Source organism: Phocoena sinus, chromosome 2 (assembly GCF_008692025.1).
Source record: "Phocoena sinus isolate mPhoSin1 chromosome 2, mPhoSin1.pri, whole genome shotgun sequence".
NCBI classification, from domain to species: Eukaryota; Metazoa; Chordata; class Mammalia; order Artiodactyla; family Phocoenidae; genus Phocoena; species Phocoena sinus.
Window position 1 is genome coordinate 141,521,727 of NC_045764.1, and position 24,329 is coordinate 141,546,055.

A 24,329-nucleotide genomic window follows, 5' to 3' on the forward strand; every position below is an offset into this window, starting at 1 on the left:
CCCAAAAAGTTGTTACAAAGAAACAGCATTGAAGACATCCCCAATGGTGTTGATAATGAGTGGGAGTTGGTCTAGCTATAAATTGGAAATAAAGGGTCAGCACTTATGGGGCTTCCCTGGTGGCGCAGTGGTTGGGAGTCCGCCTGCCGATGCAGGGGACACGGGTTCGTGCCCTGATCCGGGAAGATCCCACATGCCGCGGAGCGGCTGGGGCCGTGGGCCATGGCCGCTGAGCCTGCGCATCCGGAGCCTGTGCTCCGCAGCGGGAGAGGCCACAACAGTGAGAGTCCCGCGTACCGCAAAAAAAAAAAAAAAAAAGGGTCAGCACTTGTAAGGGTCAGAGGGAGGGGAGTAAAAGCAATAAAAAGTACACCTTGGTGGTCACACAGGTTTTCTGGGGTTAATGGAAGAAAGAAAGAAATGGAGTAGGAATGAACAAGAATGTAGGAGAGAAACCTCAGTCAGGGAGATGAGTATAGAGATTAACAATTCTGTCCTGGATCTGCTGTTGCATGTGCACAAGCAACAGGATTGACCTACTGGTCAAAAATGAGCAGACATTGGCAGAGCGTCCTCCCCAGTATACCTGGCTCGCAGCATCACAAGGGCCTCTTTAGGACCAAAACCTAACTCTCAGCATTCTTACCTTATCACCATCCCTTCGTGGTTACCAGCTGAAACCATGCACCTCAGATTGGGCCTTGAACCCACGTGGCGGGACTCGAACCCTGCCAAAAACCTGACTGGGACTTGAACCCACGAGGCTGGGACTTGAACCTGGCCAAAACCTACAGTCTTCCAACTGAGATCACACACCTGGTTTTAGGACTTAATGAAGCTCAGGTTCTTGATGTCTCATCGCAGAAAGAATTCAGTGAGAGACAAAAGTGATAGATAAGAAGTGGCTTTAGGGACTTCCCTGGTGGTGCAGTGGTTAAGGATCCACCTGCCAATGTAGGAGACACAGGTTCAATCCCTGGTCCGGGAGGATCCCATATGCCATGGAGCAACTAAGCCTGTGTGCCACAACTACTGAGCCTGCGCTCTAGGGCCCACGAGCCACAGCTACAGAGCCCGCGTGCCACAAATACTGCAGCCCGCGTGCCTAGAGCCTGTGCTCCGCGACAAAGAGAAGCTACCACAATGAGAAGCCTGCACACCGTAACAAAGAGTAGCCCCCTGCTTACCACAACTAGAGAAAGCCCCGGGCACAGCAACAAAGACCCAACGCAGCCAAAACGTAATAAATAAATAAATAAAAAAAAAAAAAAAAAAAAGAAGTAGATTTATTTAGAGAGAAACACACTCCACAGACAGAGTGTGGACCATCTCAGAGGGTGAGAAAGGCACCAGGGTAAGGGGTTGTCAGTTTTTATAGGGTTGGGTAATTTCATAGGCTAATGAGTGGCAGGAGTATTTCAGCTCTTTTGGGAAGGGGCGGGGATTTCCAGGAATTGGGCCACCGCCCACTTTTTTTTTTTAAAGAAGATGTTGGGGGTAGGAGTTTATTAATTAATTAATTTATTTTTGCTGTGTTGCATCTTCTTTTCTGTGCGAGGGCTTTCTCTAGTTGTGGCAAGCGAGGGCCACTCTTCATCGCGGTGCGCGGGCCTCTCACTATCGCGGCCTCTCTTGTTGCGGAGCACAGGCTCCAGACACACAGGCTCAGTAGTTGTGGCTCACGGGACAAGTTGCTCCGTGGCATGTGGGATCCTCCCAGACCAGGGCTCGAACCCGTGTCCCCTGCATTAGCAGACAGATTCTCAACCACTGCGCCACAAAGGAAGCCCCACCGCCCACTTTTTGATCCTTATGGTCAGTCTTCGAACTGTCTTGGTGCCTGTGGGTGTGTCATTTAGCTTCCTGATGTGTTACAATGAGTGTATACTGAGACTCAAGGTCTAGTGGAAGTTAACTTGTCTGCCATCTTGGACCCATTTGGTTCTAATCAGTTTATGTCATGTCCTCCGGCTATGTCATTCTTTCATGGATAGTGCCCTGCCCCCTTCCCTCCTGTTTCACAATGATGGACACAACTTTTCCTTTGGGGGTGTGTGTGTGTGTGTGTGTGTGTGTATGTTTATATGTGTGTGTATGTACACATGTGTATATATGTATATGACTGTTTTTTTTTCCCGAATCTTTGAAAGTAAGATGAAGATATTATGACACTTTACCCCTAAATAATAAAGCATGCGTCTCTTAAGAATAATGTTCTTCTACATCAGGGCTATAATATCACACCTAAGAAAATTAAAAGTAATTGTATTATATCATCTAATATCCAATTTATTTTTATTTTCTATGTTTTATTTATTTATTTTTTTGTTTTGTTTTGTTTTTGGCCAAGCCATGTGGCTTGTGATATCTTAGTTCCCTGACCAGGGATTGAACTCTGGCCCTCGGCAGTGAAAGCACGGAGTCCTAACCACTGCACCACCAGGGAATTCCCTCCAATTTATTTTTAAATTTCCCCAATTGTCTCAAGATTCTTTTTATATCTTTTTGGTGTGTGTTTTGAATCAGGAGCCAATCAAGGGTCCTTTATTTCAGGCTGTTTAAAATTTTTGAAGAGCTAATCCCTTGGGACTGAATTTTTTGGTTACTAGTCCTGATGGCATTTCTTATAACATTTCATGTAGCAATGTTTCTGAAACCTAACAGATGCTTTAGGATGTCATCCTCTTCCCAAGAGAGCCATATCACTTTCATTAACATGGTCACAAACTGTGTGCTTTGTGCTCAAGGGAAATGAACCTATGGGCTTTGTGCTGTTTATGCAAGAGAAAATTATCTGCTATTGTAGGGCTGTTAATAACCCTTTGTATTGTACTCAGTTGATAGCTGCCTTGCCTGTGGGAGCTCTCATGCAGAAAAGAGAAATTAACTAAAATAGAAGAGTCCCTTCCTTCGGGATGGAAAGGAAACATGGAAATTCAAGATAAAATGAAAGGCCAGGGAAAGCAGACATGCTTTAGCATCCCTATGTTGAAGCCAATCCCTCCCTCCCTCCTTCCTTCCTTCCTTCCTTCCTTCCTTCCTTCCTTCCTTCCTTCCTTCCTCCCTCCCTCCCTCCCTCCCTCCCTCCCTTCCTTCCTCCCTCCCTCCCTCCCTCCCTCCCTCCCTTCCTAATTCTGATTTGAGAGCTGTGTAGTGTTAGAGTTCTTCATGACTTAGGTAACTTTGTTTTTTAATAGTTACCCCCAGTTCTCCTATATTTAAAGTGAGAATTTCGATAAAATTTTAAAAAGGAATTTAACTATAGATCTTGCTTCATAGACATTATGCAGTTTTTGTGACTGCTTCTCTTAATTCTGTCCCAAAGGCTAAATTTTTAATTCTCCTCATGTTTTGGAGGTCCCCAAGACCACTCCTAGGTTCACTGATTCACTACTAGTGTTACCTGAAAACTGGTTTGCCTCTTGGTGCGTGTTGAGCCAAAAGACACAACGGAGCCAAAGATGGGGAGAAGGAAGGATTTATTACTTGCAGCAAGTAAGGAGAACACTGGGGGTCTTTCCCAAAGCAGTGTCTCTCCCAACAGCAAAATTGGGGAAGTTTTAAGCTAAGGGCACATGCATATTCATGATGGGGCTTGGGTGGTCAACAGAGTCCAAGCTTTAGTTGATTGAAGTCAGAAGTTCAGAAAAGGCCAACATCATCAGCCCTTAGGTTCCAGTACATCTGGTGGTTGAGGCTTCAGGCTACTCTTTACCATTGAAAGAGAACTGGGAGTCTTTATAACTAATATATTATCTTTGCTATTGTTATTTCTCTTGCTTGATAACAGTCAGCGTCTACATTCTTTCTTCTCTTAAGATCATTGATTTCTAAGACCTATTAAAGGGCAAGCATTGTGGCCAGGCTTAGATCCCAGAATGGCTTAGGCCCAAATGGCCTCTCTTATGTCAAGAAAGCCATGACTGGTTTTCTTTCTCCGGGGGCCCTCTACCTTATCTGCTTACACAAAGATTCAGAGAACTCAGCATATAGCTGTACTCATGGTTATGATTTATTATAACAACAGGCTACAGAACAAAATCAGCCAAGGGAAGAGGCTCATGGGGTGAAGTTTGCAGGAAGCGAGGCACAAGCTTCCAGGAGTTCTCTCCCAGTGGAGTCACAGGGGACGTGTTTAATTTCTCCAGCATTGAATTGTGACCACACATGCAGAGCTACCAGGGAAGCTCATTAGAGACTGGGTGCTCATGGTTTTTACTGGGGCTGGTCACATAGGCACCCTCTTTCTAGCATAATTCCAGACTCCCAGAAGGAAGATAGCTGTTCACCATAAACCACGTTGTTTATACAGTTTAGGATCAGTGAGCCTCTCTTATCAGTTCTGGGAATGGTGAGAGCCCTCCTGAGATCCAGGCTCCCAGACTCCAGCCAGGGTCTACCTTTCAAGTAGGCCTTTCTAAGGATAGTAGTCTCAGGCCTGCTGTGTTAACTCTTTTGTATACAGCTAGCTTTCTTCCTTTCCTTCCACTATGCAAATTAGAACATTCAAAGAATGCTTACATCCTCCCAGTGACAAAATTACTACGATTTATATCACACTAGCAGACTGTATTTGGAGAAGGAGAGGCAAAAGAGGATGTCGCATATTTTGGGGATTACTTTCATTTTCTTATCCTCAGATGACTAGTTTTAAATTTCTATATTAATCCATTACTATTTGTCAAAAAAGATACAGGCTTATTGCTAGTATTATTTTAAAAGTTGTACTCTAAAAATCATACTTTGTGCTCTGAAGTGATCTTTTTCTATTAAAAAATACACTAGTTCCTAAAGACAACCCACAGAATGGGAATATGACAAGGAACTTGTATCTGTTGATAGAATATATAAGGACTTATTACAATTCATTAATAAAAAGACAACCCACTTTAAAAAATGAACAAAGACCTGAATAGACATTTCTCCGAAGAATATCTACAAATGGCCAATAAGCCTGTAAAAAGATGCTCAACATCATTAGTCATCAGGGAAAGGCAATCAAAACTATAGTGAGGGCTTCCCTGGTGGCTCAGTGGTTAAGAATCCACCTGCCAATGCAGGGGACACAGGTTCGAGCCCTGGTCTGGGAAAATCCCACATGCCACGGAGCAGCTAAACCCGTGTGCCACAACTACTGAGCCTGCACTCTGGAGCCCGCGAGCCACAACTACTGAGCCCACGTGCTGCAACTACTGAAGCCCACACACCTAGAGCCCATGTTCCACAACAAGAGAAGCCACCACAGTGAGAAACCCGTGCACCGCAATGAAGAGTAGCCCCCGCTCGCTGCAACTAGGGAGAAGCCCACACGCAGCAACGAAGACCCAACGCAGCCAAAAATAAATAAATAATTTATTTAAGAAAAAACAACTAGTGAGATACTACTTGACACACACTAGGATGGCTATGATCAGAAACATAGATAATAATGTGTTGCTGAGGATGTGAAGAAGAAATTGGAGCTCTCATATACTGCTGATGGGAATATAAAATGGTACCACTGCTCTGGAAAACAGTCTGGCAGTTCCTCAAATGATTAAACATAAAGTTATCATAATGATCCAGCAGTTCCACTCATAGTGATGCCGAAAACTCGACCTCTGTGCACTGGGGCTGAATCGAATCTTGGAGATAGAGTTTCGGGTGAAGTAGAAAGAATAGCTTTACTGCTTTGGCAGGCAAAGGGGGAAACAGTGCGCTCCTGCCCAGAAAAACTGTGTGTCCAAACCTGGTAGGCAAATATTTTTATTTCATGATCTTCCTGACATATGTTTCTTGTATTTTTTTTTTTTTTTTTATCCTTTTCAACGTATAGCCAAGGAAGGCACGACTGAAAAATGCAGTCTGTGTTTCATTTAGGCTGGTGCTTTGTATTAGTCCCACATCAGTGTCTGGCATGGAGAAAGCATCGTGAGGGGTCTGGGAGAACGTTCTTACTTCTTCTGAGTCGAATTCTCACAGTGACTTCAGTCTGTTTTTTGAAGTATTATAAATTCTTGGCCAGCTAATCCCTGAAACTCATGTTCAAAGGCAAATACCAAAGCATATCCTAAAACCAAATATAAATGAATTTTAGATGGGCTGCCATTTTAGCTGACTCACATCACTGCTCCCCTCATCGTGATTTTTGGAAGCTTGTCAAAAGGACTGGAAGCTCTAACTCAGGTGTTTCAGAAAAAACTAATGCATTTTTGATATTTCCCAGAGAGGACATTATTATATATCTTGAAATCTCAGCAAGGACTTGCCTCACCACAAAGCAGGGATGGCCGTGAAGGTGAAACCCTGTAACCCATTGACCAGCCCCCTCCTGCACTGCCGTACCCTTTCCTTACAGAAGCTGTGCTGTGTGACCACATCATGGTGTATCTTCAGAGGAGACAGGTCATCTCATTCCTTTTGTGACCTAACTTTCCGAGATCCTTTGTTTTATGGGACTGTGGAATCCGGTGTGTGACACAGGTCCAATGACCAGATGTGCTATTTCTTTGGTGTTTCCATGATTGATGTTCTTGTAAATCCCTTTGGGGATTTTAATACTGTTCAATCTATATTTAAACCATTAAATCTGACAATAAGAAGTAGGACCCTTGGCAGAAATTAATTGCGTATTTGAGAATGGCCGGTTAACGAACACCTAAACAACTTCATAGAGCAGGCAAGAACAGGTCTTTCAAGCAAAAGGGGTCCATCTTCACCTGCTCCCTGAGTAACTGGTGACAGGGTGCCAAACTCCAGAATCGCCATTAGTTTGGATATCATGGATTCGTTTTCTGGAGAAGTCGGTTGTGATGCTAATGTGGTACAGGGCATTCTTTCTCTCTCTGTCCTTGTCCCAAGCCTGTCATCCTGCAGAGCTCCTGAATGCAGTCTTGTTATGCTGAGAGGTACAAAGTCACACCAAGGAACTCTAGCCGGTAGGCATTTGTGGCAGTAGGAACATAAAGTTGATAAAGGTCTCATCTGTATTTGTTTTCTCTCTCCCATCTCCTGCATCCTTACCAGGCAAAAGTAGAAGAAAAGATCCAAGAGGTCTTCAGTTCTTACAAGTTCAACCACCTTGTACCAAGGTAAGCTGTGGTTAAGTGTTTGAGGGGATCCGGGAAATACCATCTCCCATGGGAGCCTTTCTTCTTTCCTCCTTGAGCTTGTCCAACCTCAGGGGATGAGTCTGATGTGAGGCTGGTGTTCCCTGACCTTGTGGCTCCCTGGAGATGCTCCTGACCCCAGCTCCTGCCACTATTAGAATACTGTCTAGAGGAGCCGCTCACTTGAACTGAGCCATCAGGTGTTACATGGGGATGCCCTCAGGGCCTGAACTCTGAGCTCTGAAGGTGGAGAGAGGAAGTTCATGATCTTGAAGCTTAGTTCTGACCTGCTGTGCTGGTGTTCAGAACTCTCAAGCTTTTCATATAACACTTTGAAACAGATGTAGAGTCCAGGGGGATGGCAAAGGATGGCTTCCTTTGATGTGTATTATGACTTGACTGGGAAAATGTGAGAAGTTTGAGCTTCTCCCAGCCTGGCCTTTACTGGTGACTGCAGCAGATTGCCGAGGGCGACATTTCAAGTGAGAGATAGAATGCCTTTTGTTTTCCTTGGTGCTTAGTAAGTTGAAGCCTTCTGAGCTCTTTGATGTCAGAAATTCCAAAAGGAGGGTTATAAGCAGAAACTTATTGATTTGAACCTTCATTTTCTCTTTTTTTCCCCCAGTTTTGTAATGTATCACACTAGGATTTCATAAGGTTATTTCATTTATTAGCATTTCTCTTCTAATCATAGATTGCTTCTCTGAAACTGTCCTGTGTTATCTTTCCTGATCAATAGTCCAAATTGTGTTTGGTCATTGTTTTATCTTAATGTTATAGCACTTTTCCTTGACAGTCTCTGGATGTAGTCTAGTTGGGCCGCTGGCTGATTCTCTCTGGATGGGAAGCTGAAGGGTCTGAGGTCCAGCCTGACCTCCTTTGTCATGTCTCCCAATTTCCTGAGGCCTCCTAACACACTAACTCCTGGCAAGTCAGTCTCTGGGTACTTCTGCTTACTGGAGTATTACAGATATTTCTAGCCTGAGTTAACTTTGTGTCTTTTTTTGGGCACCATTCCATTTTGCCTTTATTTCCATGAGAAGAAATTTAGTTAAAATATTCTGATTAGCCAAGGCAGAAAACAGTTGGAAAAATGGAAAGACAGGTGGAAAAGTTCTCTTCATCTTTCTTCCCTAGAGCAGAAAAGGAAAGCATCAACTAACCAGAGGAGTCTTCTTCCAAACTGCTAACCTAAATTTCTACTTTAACTCGTAGCCCAGACCTCAATAAATGAATTATTGCTTTTGTCGTGAGCCACAGTTGGAGCTTAGCAAATGACACCATTTGTGTAAACAGCTTGGGGAGAAGGAGCTCTCTGCCCAGTACAGGCTGTTTCCCCAGAGGCGGTAGTACTTGGTGATGGTGAGGGGCATGGTGGCTTCAGGAGGGGTTTGTGGTTAGAGTTGCATCACGATGACTCACCTGATTGTGCTCTGAGTCACTGTGCCCTGTCTCCAGCTCTGTGGACACATATCCTCTGTATTTCCAAAGGGACCTTTGATCATTTGACGTTCCTTTTTCACCCACCATCAGAATAGAGCCCTTGGACTTTCCTTTTATTCTTACTGAGAGGGGAGGGAGAATAGGAGGTTACAATCTGGGAAGAAGCTGTGTTTTGGGAGTGGTGGTAGAGGACAGTAAAGGAGTAAAATCCCCTGATTCATAGGTCTTAGGTCAGGTGTGGGTGGAAAACAAAAATGTTTCTGTTGGGTTTGTATCCTTTGTGGAAATAGAATATACCAGGGCTCTGGGTTTATGTCAGGAATCTGACATTTCCCATTTTGTCATTGTTGCCTATGAAAATGAGTGTTTTAAAGGATGCTAATTAGCATCTTATGTCACGGCATGCTAATTAATATTAGAGATATTACACACTGTGGCCAAGTGGCTGAGAATGTAAATCAACTTATCAACATAAGGCTGGAGCCAAACATCTTCACCATAGAATGAACTTCTGGGGTTTAAGAATAAATATGAAAATTTATCAGCATTTTAAATTACAATTACAATATTTAACATTTTAGTAGTCAAATTTTAAAAGTCTAGTATTATATTGCAGGAATGAAACTTCCTTGTTAGCTAAAGTGAATATTCAGTTAGAGCAATTAATCTAGGTGACATGGCTTGTTTGTGTTTCTGAGGTCATGCTGCTGATCAGATGTGGCAGAATCACACACACTCCCAGGATCATTGACCATGCCCAGGTCCAGGGATGCCAGGAACGATGCTGAGCGGGGCCTCCATGTATTCAGCCTTTCAGAGCCACTGCCAAATAGAAGATTGGGCTGAAATTCAAGGCTGAAGCTGAATGTTGTTACATTCTACAGTTTATTCCCCATCCCAGAAATGATTTTCCTCACTCTCAGACTGTGAAACATGCATTCTCTCCTGGAGTGAGGTGGTCCCTCCCAAGGAGCTTTTGGACCATGCTTTGAACAGTTTTGTTTATCAGTATCCTGCTTTCCCATAAAAGTTAATTTTTCTTTCCCTGTGGTTAGTCGTTCTCACAGTTTCACATGCTTATGAATTTACCCTTTTCCATGTATTATATTAGCTTTAGTAAGACACCTGAAATGCATAAACCACACACACACACACACACACACACACACACACAGTCACATAAAATTTTTAAATTGTCAGGGGGTTCCCTGGTGACCTAGTGGTTAGGATTCCGGGCTTTCGCTGCTGTAACCCAGGTTCAGTTCCTGGTCTGGGAACTGAGATCCCTCAAGCTGTGCAGCATGGCCAAAAAACAAACAAACAAAAAATTGTTTTTTTATTGGGATAAAGTAGCCTGGTGCTCCTTGTAAGGGGGAAATATTGATAATGCTAATAGAGCACTAAAGGTTAAGTGTTGGCAGTTGCTCTAAAGCCAAAATGCTCTGAGTTAAGCTCTCAAAGCAGTTTTCATACGGGCACCTGCTCAGCTTCCATGTTTTCTGCCATTTCGCTATGCAATGATACTTTAGCATTTTCCAAATCCTGAGCAGTTAAAAGATGTGGACCTTCATACTGTTGTTCTTTCCAAGGTTCATACAAGTAAGTTCATCTTCCCTCCCACCCTCTCTCAAGTGACTTACTGCTTATGTGCCAGAGGCTTACTTTTTGACTGGAGAAGCCCCTGGCTTTAGTGGGTTTAAAACCCTCCCAGCAGCCAACAATGGACTGAATCCCTGTTCTCTCATCTGTCACAAACAAAGGCATGAGTCTCAGGGATGGTCCACGTTTAGGGGGAGGGAGTGTGTTTGCTGTCATTCAGTTTGCTGTGTTCATTTAAAGTCATTCATTCCTTCACCCATTTGGCAACGGTATCTAGGGGCTCAGGCACTGCTGGACTCTGGGAACAGGGTGAGCAAGGCTGACCCAGGTTCTGCTCCTGCTGGGCTCTCAGTCTCATGGGGAAGGTAGTTATTAAACCAATGAATTCAAAGAACATAGTTACCAAGGGGGTGACTGTCTCTCTCTTTCTTTAAAATATAAATTTCTTTTATTTATTTATTTTTGGCTGCGTTGGGTCTTCGTTGCTTCTCCCTAGTTGACGCGAGCGGGGGCTACTCTTCGTTGCAGTGCACGGGCTTCTCACTGCGGTGACTTCTCCTGTTGCAGAACACGGGCTCTAGGTGCACGGGCTTCAGTAGTTGGGGCTCGCGGGCTCTAGAGCTCAGGCTCAGTAGTTGTGGCGCACGGACTTAGTTGCTCTGCAGCATGTGGGATCTTCCCGGACCAGGGCTCAAACCCGTGTCCTCTGCATTGGCAGGCGGATTCTCAACCACTGTGCCACCAGGGAAGCCCGGAGGTAACTGTCTTAAGAAGGGAACGTGGCGCTCCGAGAGAGAGTAACAGGGAGGGTGTAAATTAGGTTGGATGTAAATTAGGGAAGGTGTCTCAGTCTATTCGGGCTGCTGTAACAACTTCCTGTAGATTGGGTGACTTAACGTTTATTTCTCACAGTTCTGGAGCCTGGGAAGTCCAAGATCAAGGCACCAGCAGATCTGGTGTCTGGCGAGGACCCGCACCCCTGGTTCATAGATGGCATCTTCTCACTGTATTCTCACCTGGTGGAAGAAGCTCTCTGGGGTCTCTTTTATAAGAGCACTAATCCCTTCATGAGAACTCTACCCTGACCACCTAATCACCATGCAGAGAGGTCCCCACCTCCTAATACCATCACACTGAGAATTAGGATTTCAACATAAGAGTTTTGGAGGGATGTAGACATTAAGTCTGTAGCAGAGGCCTCTCAGAGAAAGTGACTCTTAGGCTGAGACCTGGGGGGTGAGTAGGAATTGGCCAGTTTAGGAGGTGGTGGGACTTTTCCAGGCAGAGGGAAAACATGAGCTACAGCTCTGAGACTGAAAAGAGCAGAGTGCACCCAAGGCAGTGTGACTGGAGCTTGGTGAGGGCATGGGACTGTACTGTACATGCTGCACGGTACACAAGTATTTCTAAGTTACTTCTCCAGCAGTGGAACCAGGCTGCCAGTATCCTAAATATATGCATTTATTTGGTCATTCCTGTGTGTCCCAATCTCCCACCCCTCTCTCCGCAGCCACACAGATGCCCTCCTCAACCAGTTGAGCACTCGTGCCCTGCCGCGTGCCCTGCCGTGTGCCCTGCCACCCCACTCCTGCGCAGAGCCTGGCTTGTTCTGCTCCACCTGATTGAATGGCTTTGGGGCTGAATTACTCAGAAAGGAAAGGGAAAGAGCTCTAGCTTTTCTTTTCTAACGCCCTACACAGAAAAGAGTTTTAGATCTAGAGGTGACTTTAGAATAAAAGAATGGTAAGAGTATTAGTTTGCTAGGGCTGCTATAATCAAATACCACTGATGGGATGGCTTAAACAACAGAAATTTGTTTTCTTACAGTTTGGGAGGCTGGAATTCCAAGATCAGGGTGTTGGCAGGGTTGGTTTCTCCTGAGATCTCTCTCCTTAGTTTGCAGAGGCTGCCTTCTCACTGTGTGTTCACATGGCCTTTTCTCTGTGTGGACTCCTCCCCAGTGTCACTTACTCCTTTTATAGGATCACCAGGTCCCATTTAACCTTAAATACCTCTTTAAAGGTCCTATCTTCAAATGCAGTCACACTGGGGGTTAGGGCTTCAACATATGAAATTTGGGGATGGGGGGAGACACAATTTAGTCCATAACAGTAAGGCTCTTAGTACAGTCTCTGGCTGACCAAAAGAAACTGGATATATGTCCCTTCAATTTAAAAGAATCATAAGCCTCAAAGAAGAAGTTAAAATTCAGTCAGCGTTGTGGCCCTTGAAGCTCTAGATAAACAAAGAAACATTTCCCGAGATTTTAGAATAACATTTACATATTAGCACTTTTGTGTATGTGCTTGCATGCATGTGTACGTGTGTTTATGATTAAGTGGATGAAAGTGAAAGGACAGTTTCCCTTGTGGAAAAAGTCACGGAAAGAAATTTCTCTTCCCCTGCTTGTGGCTAAAGTTGGTCTTCAGATGAAGCCAGCTAAAGGAATTCACTAGTTCCCTCTTAGCAGGGCTCCCAGGGCCTGGCTATCTGTGAGTGAGGCTCGGGGTGGGAGGAGAGCTATTGGGGAGCCCCCTTTGGGCTGCCTCAGGTCCCACCTCTAGGGACCAACTCAGAGCTGCAGAAAAGGTGCCTGAAGCTTCTTTCAGTTAGATGTTTCTGGTCAGGTGAGGCTTCAGGTAGCTTCTTGTCACTTCAGGGTCCTGAGGAGTAGCAGAGTCTCTTCCTCCCTACACATAGAAAAGCCTTTGCCTCTGAGGTCTTTCATTTCCTAGGACGGACAAGCCCCTTGTCAAATGAGAGGAGTGAGAAGACAAGGGAAAGGGTTCATTCTCCAGGGTTGGTTTTTCCTTTTCCCCACAATAAAGGGAAGGATTTGTTTGTGGCTTAATTCAGCTCTCTAGAAATACCGAGTCCTCCAGGGAAGTTTAACCCCTGGCTGACAGGTCTCCTGCAGTGTGGCATGTGTGACCACACGAGAGACTGATGGGAAGCACCCCTGAGCCAGAGTGGATGCCATCTGCAATCTAACCAACCCCTCCTTGTCCTCTCTGCTTGCTCGCATTTTAACTTTCCCTTTGAGGTTTGTCATTCTTTTTAATTGACAGGACACGTACCCAGGGAGAAGTCTCTTTGGGCTAGTCAGAAACTGACGCTACCATTCCTCTATTCTTTCTCTTGTTCATTCGACAGTAAATGTTGAGAGCCTGCTCTGTGCTGGGCCCAGGTGCTGAAGCTAGATGCGCGCTCCCTTCACGGGGTTATAGGGTATGCAGTAGGCAGGCAGACCCAACAGGGAATTCCAGTCAGTACCTGGTCCCTTTCCCCAGCATTTCACTGAGGATCACAAAATTTTATTCGCAAGAAACCTTTAATGCTGTCTTGCCCGACATTTTAAATGAGATGGAAAGTGTTCTCGTTATTGGAACAGAGTATTTTCCCTTCTCTCCTCTGTGGCCTAGCATCCCAGGGTATTTGGCATATTCAAATTCCTCTGACTGTTTTTCAGACTGAAAAGAACTGACCTGTAGAAAACCCTCTGTGACCTGATCCTTTCATAGTTAGAAGTCAGGAGTTCTGCCTCCAAATTCTGTGCTTGCCCTCACCTTGGATTGGGTTTCTCAGCCTCCTCTCACTTCTTGAGTGGGTCCCTGCCTGCCCTGTTAACGGTCTCCTGCGCCCTCCTGGTTTTTCTCGTCCATCACACCTATGCTGGCCACACTCAGCCTGCCCAGCCAGGGCTGGGCCGCGCGGTGTGCTCTCGTCAGCTGTCCGCTGATCTCATTCCGCTCCCTCACACCTCTACCTTTCTGCTCTTCCCGTCTTACGAGCCCTAACCACAGTACCCCTGTCACTGCTTCTGCTAAAGGGTCCTAGCAAGATTGCCAAGAAAAAAAATCATACAACAGTGCCTTCTGAATGGCTTCATCAAAAGTTTATACTCCTCAGCTTCAGCTGGGCCTTCACTCCGGTTTATCGTCCTTCATTCATCTTGTGTAGATTTCCTAACATATTCCCCCTTATGGGCAACGCACACTCTCCCAGGTCTTGCCTCCTAATTCCTGAGAAAACCGAGGCCGTCCCACGTTTCCTTGGTTTCCCTCTTCCCCACTTCAGAGTCCTCTGTTTGTCTAACTTCACACTCTCCCATTGTTTCTGTCTCTGAGAATGTAGACTCATTCATTATTTTCAGACTCACCTCTCCTCCTGACGCCCTCACCTGAATACACCTCCAGTGCTTAAAGCCCACCTGTCCCTGTGCTCACTGAGCCCTGACCCCTGGACCTCCTTGAAAGAGAAATTGAGTCTGGCCATCTCTTCTTTTTTTTTTTTTTTTTTTTTTTTTTGCTGCGGTACGCGGGCCTCTCACTGCTGGGGCCTCTCCCGTTGCGAAGCACAGGCTCCAGACGTGCAGGCTCAGCAGCCATGGCTCACGGGCCCAGCCGCTCCTGCGGCATGTGGGATCTTCCCGCACCGGGGCACGAACCCGTGTCCCCTGCATCGGCAGGCGGACTCCCAACCACTGCGCCACCAGGGAAGCCCCATCTCTTCTTTATGATCTGGAATCTGCTCTCCTCACTCCCTGAACTCTCTTGAAGGTCACCAGCCACTTTATAGTTTGTCCTCTTTTTCCTCACTCTTACTGCACTGTTTGCCACTGTTAAAAACCTCCGTGAGGGCTTCCCTGGTGGCGCAGTGGTTGAGAGTCCGCCTGCCGATGCAGGGGACGCGGGTTCGTGCCCCGGTCCGGGAAGATCCCACATGCCACGGAGCGGCTGGGCCCATGAGCCATGGCCGCTGAGCCTGCGCGTCCGGAGCCTGTGCTCCGCAATGGGAGAGGCCACAACAGTGAGAGGCCCGCGTACCGCAAAAAAAAAAAAAAAACCTCCATGAAATTCTCTCCTCCTGCTCTGCCTGTGAGGCGACACTGCCTTTGTCCTTCCTCTGCTTGTGTACTGCTCTTTACTTCTCTCCTCTGGCTCCTGGTCCTCCAAGCCCTTAAAGATGGGTCTTCCCTCAGTTCTGCCTTCAAACTTTTCTCTCTGCTCTGTCCTCTACTCCTGCAGCTTCACCTGTCACCTGCTTGCAGATAAATGATTCCCAGTTCATCTGTGTCACCTGGATCCCTCTCCAGAGTCTCACATGTGTTTCCAGCGATGTGACTGACATCCCCACCTGAATACATTTCCAGTGCTTTAGCGTCCACCTGTCCACAGTCAGCTTGTCTTGGGCACCGTGCTAGGTGGAGCCCTCAGAACTCTAAGTTCTTCCCACCTGGTTGACTCTTAATAGCATCTTACCCTGTCTTCCCACCTCATCTCTCTCCCCACTTACTGCTTTCATCAGTACAGTTTGTAAACACAGATTGAATACCTACTGTGGTCAGGTAATTTTTCTAAAGCATAGTTCTGGTCATTTTTTCTCAGCTGAAAACCCTCAGGGTTTTCCTTTGCCTATTTTTTTAAATTGAGGTATAACTGACATAACATTATATTCATTTCAGGTGTGCAACACAATGATTCAATATTTGTATGTATTGCAAAATGGTCACCACAGTAAGTCCAGTTAACATTCAGCACCATATATAGTTATAAATTCTTTTTCTTGTGTTGAGAACTTTTGAGACCCACTCTCCTAGCTATTTTTAAATAGGCAGTACAGTATTATTAACCATATCACTGTGCTGTACATTACATTTTCATGACTTATTTATTTTATAACTGGAGGTTGACCCCCTTCACCCATTTCACTGCCCTCCGCCTTCACTTCTCACGTCAGGCAACCACCAATCTGTTTTCTGTATCCACAAGCTCAGGGCTTTTGTTTGTTTTTTTTTTTGGTGGAAGCCCTAGAGTGCCACATATGAGTGAGATTGTCCAGTATTTATCTTTTTCTATCTGACTTATTTCACGTAGCATAATGTCCTCAAGTTCCATCCATGTTGTTGCAAATTCCCTTTGCGTATTAAATTGAGTTAAATTCCTCAGCTGGCATCCCAGATCCCTGTAAAAAGGGCCTCTTGACCATTCCTCTTTCATTCCTAATAGCCAGGCCAAATCTCCGACCTGCACTCCCTCTGCACACTTTATCCCTGTCTGCATGGTATAGTAGCCATTAGCCACTTGTACCTGTTTAAACGTAAATTAATTAAAATTAAATAAAGTTTAAAATTCAGTCACACTAGCCACATTTCAAGTGCTCAGTATGCACATGTGGCTCGTGGCTACCTATTGGACAGCACAGACAAAGACACTTCCATCATCACTGGAAGTTCTTTTGGACGGCCCTGGTCGGTTCCTTTTGTTTTTGTTCCTTCTTGGCTAAACTGTCCTCCCACCAACTCCTCACTTCCTCTGCCTGTTACAATATTCTCCTTCTTCCAGGGCCCCTACCTCAAATTCCACCTGTTCACACAACCTTCCCTGATCGTTGTTTTCTGAATGAGATGCCCTCCCCCAAACCCTTTAGAGCTTCTAGTATTTTATCTGTTTTCCCTTTATGAAACCTACCCAGGTTTCCTCATATTGTAACCGCTTATGTCCTTATCTCACTTCCAGTACTGAATTAGACTTTTTGGAGTAAAGACTACGTCTTCTCGACACAGTACAGTGGGATTTCAATAAACAGTTGTTGAATTGAATACCTAGGAAAGAGACTGGCTCTTCTTTCACTTTATTTCTGGAATCAGCAAGCACAGTGAATATCTTAAATTCTTTACTTTTTTCTTTCCTTCCGTAATCACAGAGACCCCTTCTGTCAGACCCAGCGAGAAGTGCAGCCCCTGTCCTCTGCCTGCCTGTGCAGGTGGCCATGGCCAGCACAGTACATCTTAGAGCCAGTGTTGCTGACATCAGGGCCAAGGAGAGCGACTGGCTGCAGAATACAGACATGATCCTGAGGCCAGGGCTGTGGGTCAGCACGTGGGAGGTGGAATTTCGGGGAGGGAATACTAGACAGATGAGTGACGGGTAGGCAGAGTTCAAACCACAGACTTCAGAGAAGTGACCCCAGAAGAAATGACCAGAACGACAGAGGCTAACCAAATCAGGGAAGTGGCGAGGCTCAGATTTAAATTGCTTACAGGATGGGGAGCCGCAAGGTATCTGTTCTCAGCTAGACCCTGGAGGAACTTTCTGGGTGGTTTGTTACCGCCTGGCTAAGTGTGCTCACAGTGGCATTTCTAGCCCAAAGCTACCGGCCACGAAGGAGAGTTTGTTTTTAACATTTTATTTATTTTTTGTCTGCACGAATTTTTTATTTATTTATTTTTTTTGCGGTACGCGGGCCTCTCACTGTTGTGGCCTCTCCCATTGCGGAGCACTGGCTCCAGATGCGTAGGCTCAGCGGCCATGGCTCACAGGCCCAGCCGCTCCGTGGCATGTGGGATCTTCCCGGACCGGGGCACGAACCCGTGTCCCCTGCATCGGCAGGCGGACTCTCAACCACTGCGCCACCAGGGAAGCCCTGATTTTTAATTTTTTTAACATTTTATTTATTTATTTTTTGGCTGCGCCGTGTGTTTGTTGCGGCATGCCGGATCTTCGTTGAGGCATGCAGGATCTTTTGTTGCAGCGCACGGGCTCTGTGTTGGGGTCCAGAGGGCGTGGGCTCCACAGTTGGCAGCACGCAGGCTCTCTCTCATTGAGGCGCGCGAGCTCGGTAGTTGTGGCGCGCGTGCTTAGTTGCCCCGTGGCATGTGGGATCCTAGCTCCCGACCAGGGCTCGAACCCGTGTCCCCTGTATTGGACGGCGGATTCTTTACCACTGCGCCACCAGGGAAGCCCTGCCCCAGGCACGTTAGGGACGTTCAGAGGCTGGGCTCTTTTCTCTGGTTTAGCCGCCCCGGGGAGCTAAAGAAGTTGCTGTTTTCTGCTCATTGACTGTGGGGGGATGACCAGAAGGTGTGAGTGAGTGTGTGCGTGTGTTCTGTAGTGGGGGAAGCCGAGGCTGTTAGAGTAGGTTTACAAAGCTCTTTATCTTTCCAGGCTTATTTTGCAGAGGGAGAAGCACTTCCATTATCTGAAGAGAGGCCTCCGACAGCTGACAGATGCCTACGAGGTAAACACCTTGCCCAGGAGCTTTCTCTATCAAATTATCAGTCAGATCTTTCTCCTTTTTTACTGTTTGGATGTAAAAGACACTACGGGCTTGCCCTGTTGTAGATTCACTCACCGTCCCGTGTGGCTCTGGTGAGAACCGGGTCCGCAGCAGCTCTGCCCCACAGAGCCGGGACTCCTACTTCCGAAAGGACAGAACCCGATCTCTAGTCTCGTCCTCCCTTAGAGCTGGTGGAGGCCCCAGATGGGGTGGGGCTTTCACCCCTATCGTGGCTGAGGGGGGTTCACATGGTGTTCTTCTAGACACCCCTTGACCGCTAAAAGGTGGTCTAGATACCTGTTCATCCCCACCCCTTGGCCCTGTAAGCTGATCTAATTTCTCTACTGGCCAAAGGACCAGTATATAAGTCCCTGCGGTTTAACACTGTAAAAATGCCCAAACGTGGAGTGGACCTTAAATCAATATTCCTTAGAGCCCTAGGGGTCCAGAGAGGGGCTCAGGGGAGGCCAGCGGAGGTGGAGGGGAGGGGTGTTGGGAATAGGGGTGAGTAGCAGCCAGAGGGTGAATGTGAACCAGAGGCCACCAGTTTCCCTGCCCCACTTTACATAGAGCAGCTCTGCTTTGAATTTGCTTTTATTTGGGGGTTCTACATTTGATTATTTACAGCAGGAATTTGGACGAATAGACCCAAGCGGGTAGCATAAACGAGAGATGTGGGCTTGGTTGGGGGATGGTGCGTGGGGTGGAACTGAGGCAAAGCAGAGGACCCATGCTTTTACTCTGTTCCTGCCAGTTGCTGCCAAACAGCAGTGCAGACCCAGGGTTGCCAGATCTCTTCTTGTTTTTTCAAATGAAGCCAGAAATTCAGATTTCTCTGTGGATCTCTCAACATGTAAATGTTACAACCAATTTTAATTAAACAAACAAAACACTACAGGGAACAAGCAGGATGCATCCCGGGGTTACGTTTGGCCTGTGGACTTTCAGTATTCAATCCTCAGTGATTAGGGTCCAGGCAACCCTGATACAATTAATACTGTGACAGCTAACAATTCACTGAAGGGTCTGCTAAAAGCTTGCTGTTCATTGTCTCATTTAATCCTCACAGCTACTCCAGGGGGTAGGTAAGTCTTTATTTCTTCATAGATAAGGAAATAGGCATAGCAAGATTAAGTATTTGCTCAAAGGCACATAGCTAGTGAGAGGAGCAGCTGGCACTGAAACCCATAGCAGTGTCTTCTGTCACCACACCAGCTGCCCCCAGGTGGGGAGCTAGCACATTTATGTGCACATTTATGAAGAGGGCAGTTTGGGACAATGGAAAGAGCACTGGACTGAGAGTCTAGAAACCGGCAGTCTTATCTCTGACGTTTACTCTCTGTAATCTGGAAAAAGTTCATCTCTCTGGATCTCATATATACACTTTGGATTTGTAAAACTGGGGCAGTAATACTGCCTGCCCGCCTAGCCTTGAATGCTTGAATATTTATGGCTTGAGTTAGGATCAAGACCTGCTCACATGTCACCTTTGGAAACCTTTCCCAGCTCCCCAGGCAGAGGTAGTCAGTTTCTTCCATGTGCCCATTATAGCGTTTATCCGGGTATATGTATGCATTAGTTTTGTTCTGCCTTGTTTCAGAAAGACACTTGTACTTACATGTCTTTCTAATTGCCCTCTTCCTCTACAGAAAACCACACACATCCTAAACAAAGTATCTTAAGAGTAGGAACTGAATTTTACTCATTACTGTGCCCCCAGAGCTTGGCATGAGGAGATACTTACTGGATGAGTTACTCCAGGTAATCCCATCCTGAGGTTGTGTATCTTCTTGGGTCTGCACTGAGAAAATAGTAGCACTTAACTTTCTGGCATGTGAGAAGTCCTCTGCTCGGCTTCTTTGGATGTCTGTCAGGGAAGGACCCATTGGGTTCAGGTTAAACACCTTTGTCCCATTGTCCTTTTCTCACATATGGTCATTTCAGCTCCTGGCTAAAGCCACCAGGCAAAGTGTCCTTCATTCACTGTTCAGAGGTTGTCCTCCTCCTCCTTGCCAGGCTGCCAGGAGGGAGGCAGATGTCTCCCTTTTCACACTGAACAGTTGGAGACCCTGCTGCCTTTTCAGCAGGGTCTTGGAATGATTCTGAATAAGGGGTGTGTTTTCTGCCCTGTTCCTTTTGCAGTGTCTGGATGCCAGCCGCCCATGGCTCTGCTACTGGATCCTGCACAGCTTGGAACTCCTAGATGAGCCCATTCCCCAGATGGTGGCGACAGAGTGAGTCTGGCTTTGGGGAACCTGGGGTGTTCTCTGAAATTGTATTTTGACTTTGGGGTTCTTTTTGTTTTGTGTCTGTTTTATTTATTTTGAATGAAAAACACAGAGCACTACAAAGAAACCGTTGCCCTTCCCTTGACCTCCAGTAACTTCCTGAAACTCTTCCACTTCAGAAGCCCATTGTATGCTCATGGGTAGAATAAGACTTTGAACTCCCAAGATAAGGATTCTGTTTCTTCTGTGGCCTTTTCTTTTGGCTCTTGCTCTGGTCTTTGAGAAAAGTCTTCATCATCAACTCTGGAGAAATATGATTTTGCCAGAAAGTACAGTATGCAACTGAATAGCTTCTGTGGGGAAACACGTGGCAACCCAATGGACAAAAATGCCTCTGCTTTCCGTAAACACCTCCATAGAAGTCCCTCCTCACCAATGCCTGGGAGGGACAATATGGCTCTTGATGGCAGTGGATGTGTTACTGTCTTGGCGTACAAATGTCATGACATCGTTTTCCTAAGCTTCTGATTTATGGTTAAAGATCTAAGCAACTAGGATCCTTCCCAAAGTGCTGGTGCACATGGTGTCCTCAGTGTGGCTTCTCATCCTTAGACGCTCATCATAGTGTATTTTAAAGAAGAAACCGATCGTCCCTCTAGTCTGAGGGGTACCTGAGGTAGCAGAGAGCCGCCAGGAATTGGATCTAATGCTCCAGTTCTCACTGAGAGAGATCGCATCCCCTCAGCAGCACCTCGACCTCATCTCTCCTGCTGCTGCTCCGGAGGGAGAGAGTCAGAGGGAGGCCCCTGAGCCAGGTTCGTTTGCCCGCAGCACACAGGGGCAGCTGTGCCGGGATGCGTGGAGGCCAGCACATACCCCTCCCTGGCCGCAGTCCCCCTGCCTGGGTCACACTGTCAGGTCAGAAGAACAGAGCCACACATTGTCTCATTCATTCCGTCTTAACAATAACCTCTCATTCTTGCCTTCCTGGGCAGGGTGTCTTGTGATGAATGTGGATAGGGAAGATAATAAAGAATTAGGCCATTAACCCTTGTGATGTGTATGATGCTTTCAGAGGGAGAGGAAAAATATGCATTGTCTTCCACATCACAGAGCTGCTGCAAGCCTAGTTGCTTCTAGCTCTGGATGTAGAGTTGGACACAGTTTCTGCAGTAACAGGAATTTAATTGTCAAAATAAAGGCCTGTGTGTTTTTGAAATACCAGTTGGGGGTTGTGGATTGTTTGGGAAGTTCCCCCCATCCTCCACATACACAATCAGGATGCACGCTGGGGGAATGGGAATGGGAAAGTCGTATGTGACAGAAGACAAAAGACATGGGAGGATTTTGTGAGTGAAGTGCAGATACCCCCTAAAGGAGCAGTGGTTTGGAGCAGGAAGGATGCCCCCTAGAGGTGGACGTAAACTGGTCTGAAGTGGGAAGATGGTGATAAGGGGCTTCCTGACGTGGAAAAACTCGGGTCAGCATCGATTTTGAGTTTTGTCCAGGTTGTATACTTGGTATTTTATATGTAAGGCTTTTCTGAGGGAATAAGTGTCAGAGCAGCTTTTGTGGCAACATCAGATAGGAAGAGAGGACCCCCTTAGAGGGCTTTTCACACTGAACGATCAGAGGCAACCTAAATATCAACAGTCAGGGGTGCTATAAGTGTAAAGTTTAGGTAAAGTATCTATGTCATGATACATACAATGAAATACTATGCAGCCACGTAAAAATTTAAAAGTTAACAGGTGTTAAATAGACTTATTGTGGTGATCATTTCCCAGTATATACAGATGTCAAATCATAATGTCAAATCATCTGAACCTAATATAATGTTACATGTCAATTATACCTCAATTAAAAATTTATATATATATAAATGTGTATATTTGTATATAAAAATGTATGTATTTATATAGAAAGATATTTAAATGAGAAAAGATAAAGATTCATTTTTTATAGATTAAAAATAAAGGTGGTTCTATGCATAGAAAAAAACAAGGATATATACACATATGGTAGTAGTTATTTGTGCAGATGGTGGGGTTGAAGGTGATCTTTTTTCTTTTCTTTTTTAAGCTGATTTGCATTTTCTAAAATTTCTACAATGAAACTATTGTTTTGTAATTAAAAGAATGTTTTAAAACTAAAAAGCTGATTTGGAGGAGAGGAGAGGAAGATGGCGGAAGAGTAAGACGCGGAGATCACCTTCCTCCCCACAGATACACCAGAAATACATCTACACGTGGAACAACTCCTACAGAACACCTACTGAACGCTGGCAGAAGACCTCAGACCTCCCAAAAGGCAAGAAAGTCCCCACGTACCTGGGTAGGGCAAAAGAAAAAAGAATAAACAGAGACAGAAGGATAGGGATGGGACCTGCCCCAGTGGGAGGGAGCTGTGAAGGAGGAAAGGTTTCCACACACTAGGAAGCCCCTTCACGGGCAGAGACTGCGGGTGGCAGAGGGGGAAAGCTTCGGAGCCACGGAGAAGAGCACAGCAACAGGGGTGCGGAGGGCAAAGTGGAGAGATTCCCGCACAGAGGATTGGTGCCGACCGGCACTCACCAGCCCGAGAGGCTTGTTTGAACACAGCCGGCAGGGTGTTAGTGCGCCACGGCTAGCCGGGAGGGAGTCTGGGGAAAAGTCTGGACCTGCCGAAGAGGCAAGAAACTTTTTTTCCCTCTTTGTTTCCTGGTACGCGACGAGGGGGGATTAACAGCGCTGCTTGAAGGAGCTCCAGAGATGGGCGCAAGCCGTGGGTAAAAGCGTGGACCCCAGGGACAGGCATGAGACGCTAAGGCTGCTGCTGCCACCACCAAGAAGCCTGTGTGCGAGCACAGGTCACTATCCACACCCCCCTTCCGGGGAGCCTGTGCAGCCCGCCACTGCCAGGGTCCCGGGATCCAGGGACAACTCCCCCGGAAGAACGCACGGCGCGCCTCAGGCTGGTGCAATGTCACGCCGGCCTCTGCCGCCGCAGGCCCACCCCGCACTCCGTCCCCCTCTCTCCCCCCGGCCTGAGTGAGCCAGAGCCCCCGAATCAACGGCTCCTTTAACCCCGTCCTGTCTGAGCGAAGAACAGACACCCTACGGCGACCTACATGCAGAGGCGGGGCCAATTCCAAAGCTGAGCCCCGGGAGCTGTGAGAACAAAGAAGAGAAAGGGAAATCCCTCCCAGCAGCCTCAGAAGCAGCGGATTAAAGCTCCACAATCAACTTGATGTTCCCTGCATCTGTGGAATACCTGAATAGACAACTAATCATCCCAAATTGAGGAGGTGGACTTTGAGAACAAGATTTATTATTTTTTCCCCTTTTCTTTTTGTGAGTGTTTATGTGTATGCTTCTGTGTGAGATTTTGTCTGTATAACTTTGCTTCCACCATTTGTCCTAGGGTTCTATCCATCCGTTTTTTTTTTTTCTTTAAAAAAATTTTTTTTCTTAATATTTTTTATTTTAATAACTTTATTTTATTTAATCTTACTTTATTTTATTATATTTTATCTTCTTTCTTTCTTTTCTTCCTTCTCTCCTTCCTTCCTCCCTCCCTCCCTCCCTCCTTTCTTCCTTTCTTTCTTTCTTTCTTTCTACTTTTTCTCCCTTTTATTCTGAGCCGTGTGGATGAAAGGCTCTTGGTGCTGCAGCCAGGAGTCAGTGCTATGCCTCTGAGGTGGGAGAGCCAACTTCAGGACACTGGTCAACAAGAGACCTCCCAGCTCCACGTAATATCAAATGGCAAAAATCTCCCAGAGATCTCCATCTCAACTCCAACACCCAGCTTCACTCAACGACCAGCAAGCTACAGTGCTGGACACCCTATGCCAAACAACTAGCAAGACAGGAACACAACCCCACCCATTAGCAGAGAGGCTGCCTAAAATCATAATAAGTCCACAGACACCCCA

At 46.2% G+C, this 24,329-nt stretch overlaps 1 protein-coding gene across 1 annotated transcript in view; it reads left to right on the forward strand.

Moving 5' to 3' along the window:
- FNTB (farnesyltransferase, CAAX box, beta) overlaps window positions 1–24,329 on the forward strand; it is an 85,078-nt gene that overhangs the window by 15,005 nt on the left and 45,744 nt on the right. Inside the window, exons 2-4 of the mRNA XM_032622984.1 lie at window positions 7,006–7,070; window positions 18,077–18,149; window positions 20,331–20,422. Coding sequence (XP_032478875.1) covers window positions 7,006–7,070; window positions 18,077–18,149; window positions 20,331–20,422 — 230 coding nt within the window. The remainder of the gene's footprint in view (window positions 1–7,005; window positions 7,071–18,076; window positions 18,150–20,330; window positions 20,423–24,329) is intronic.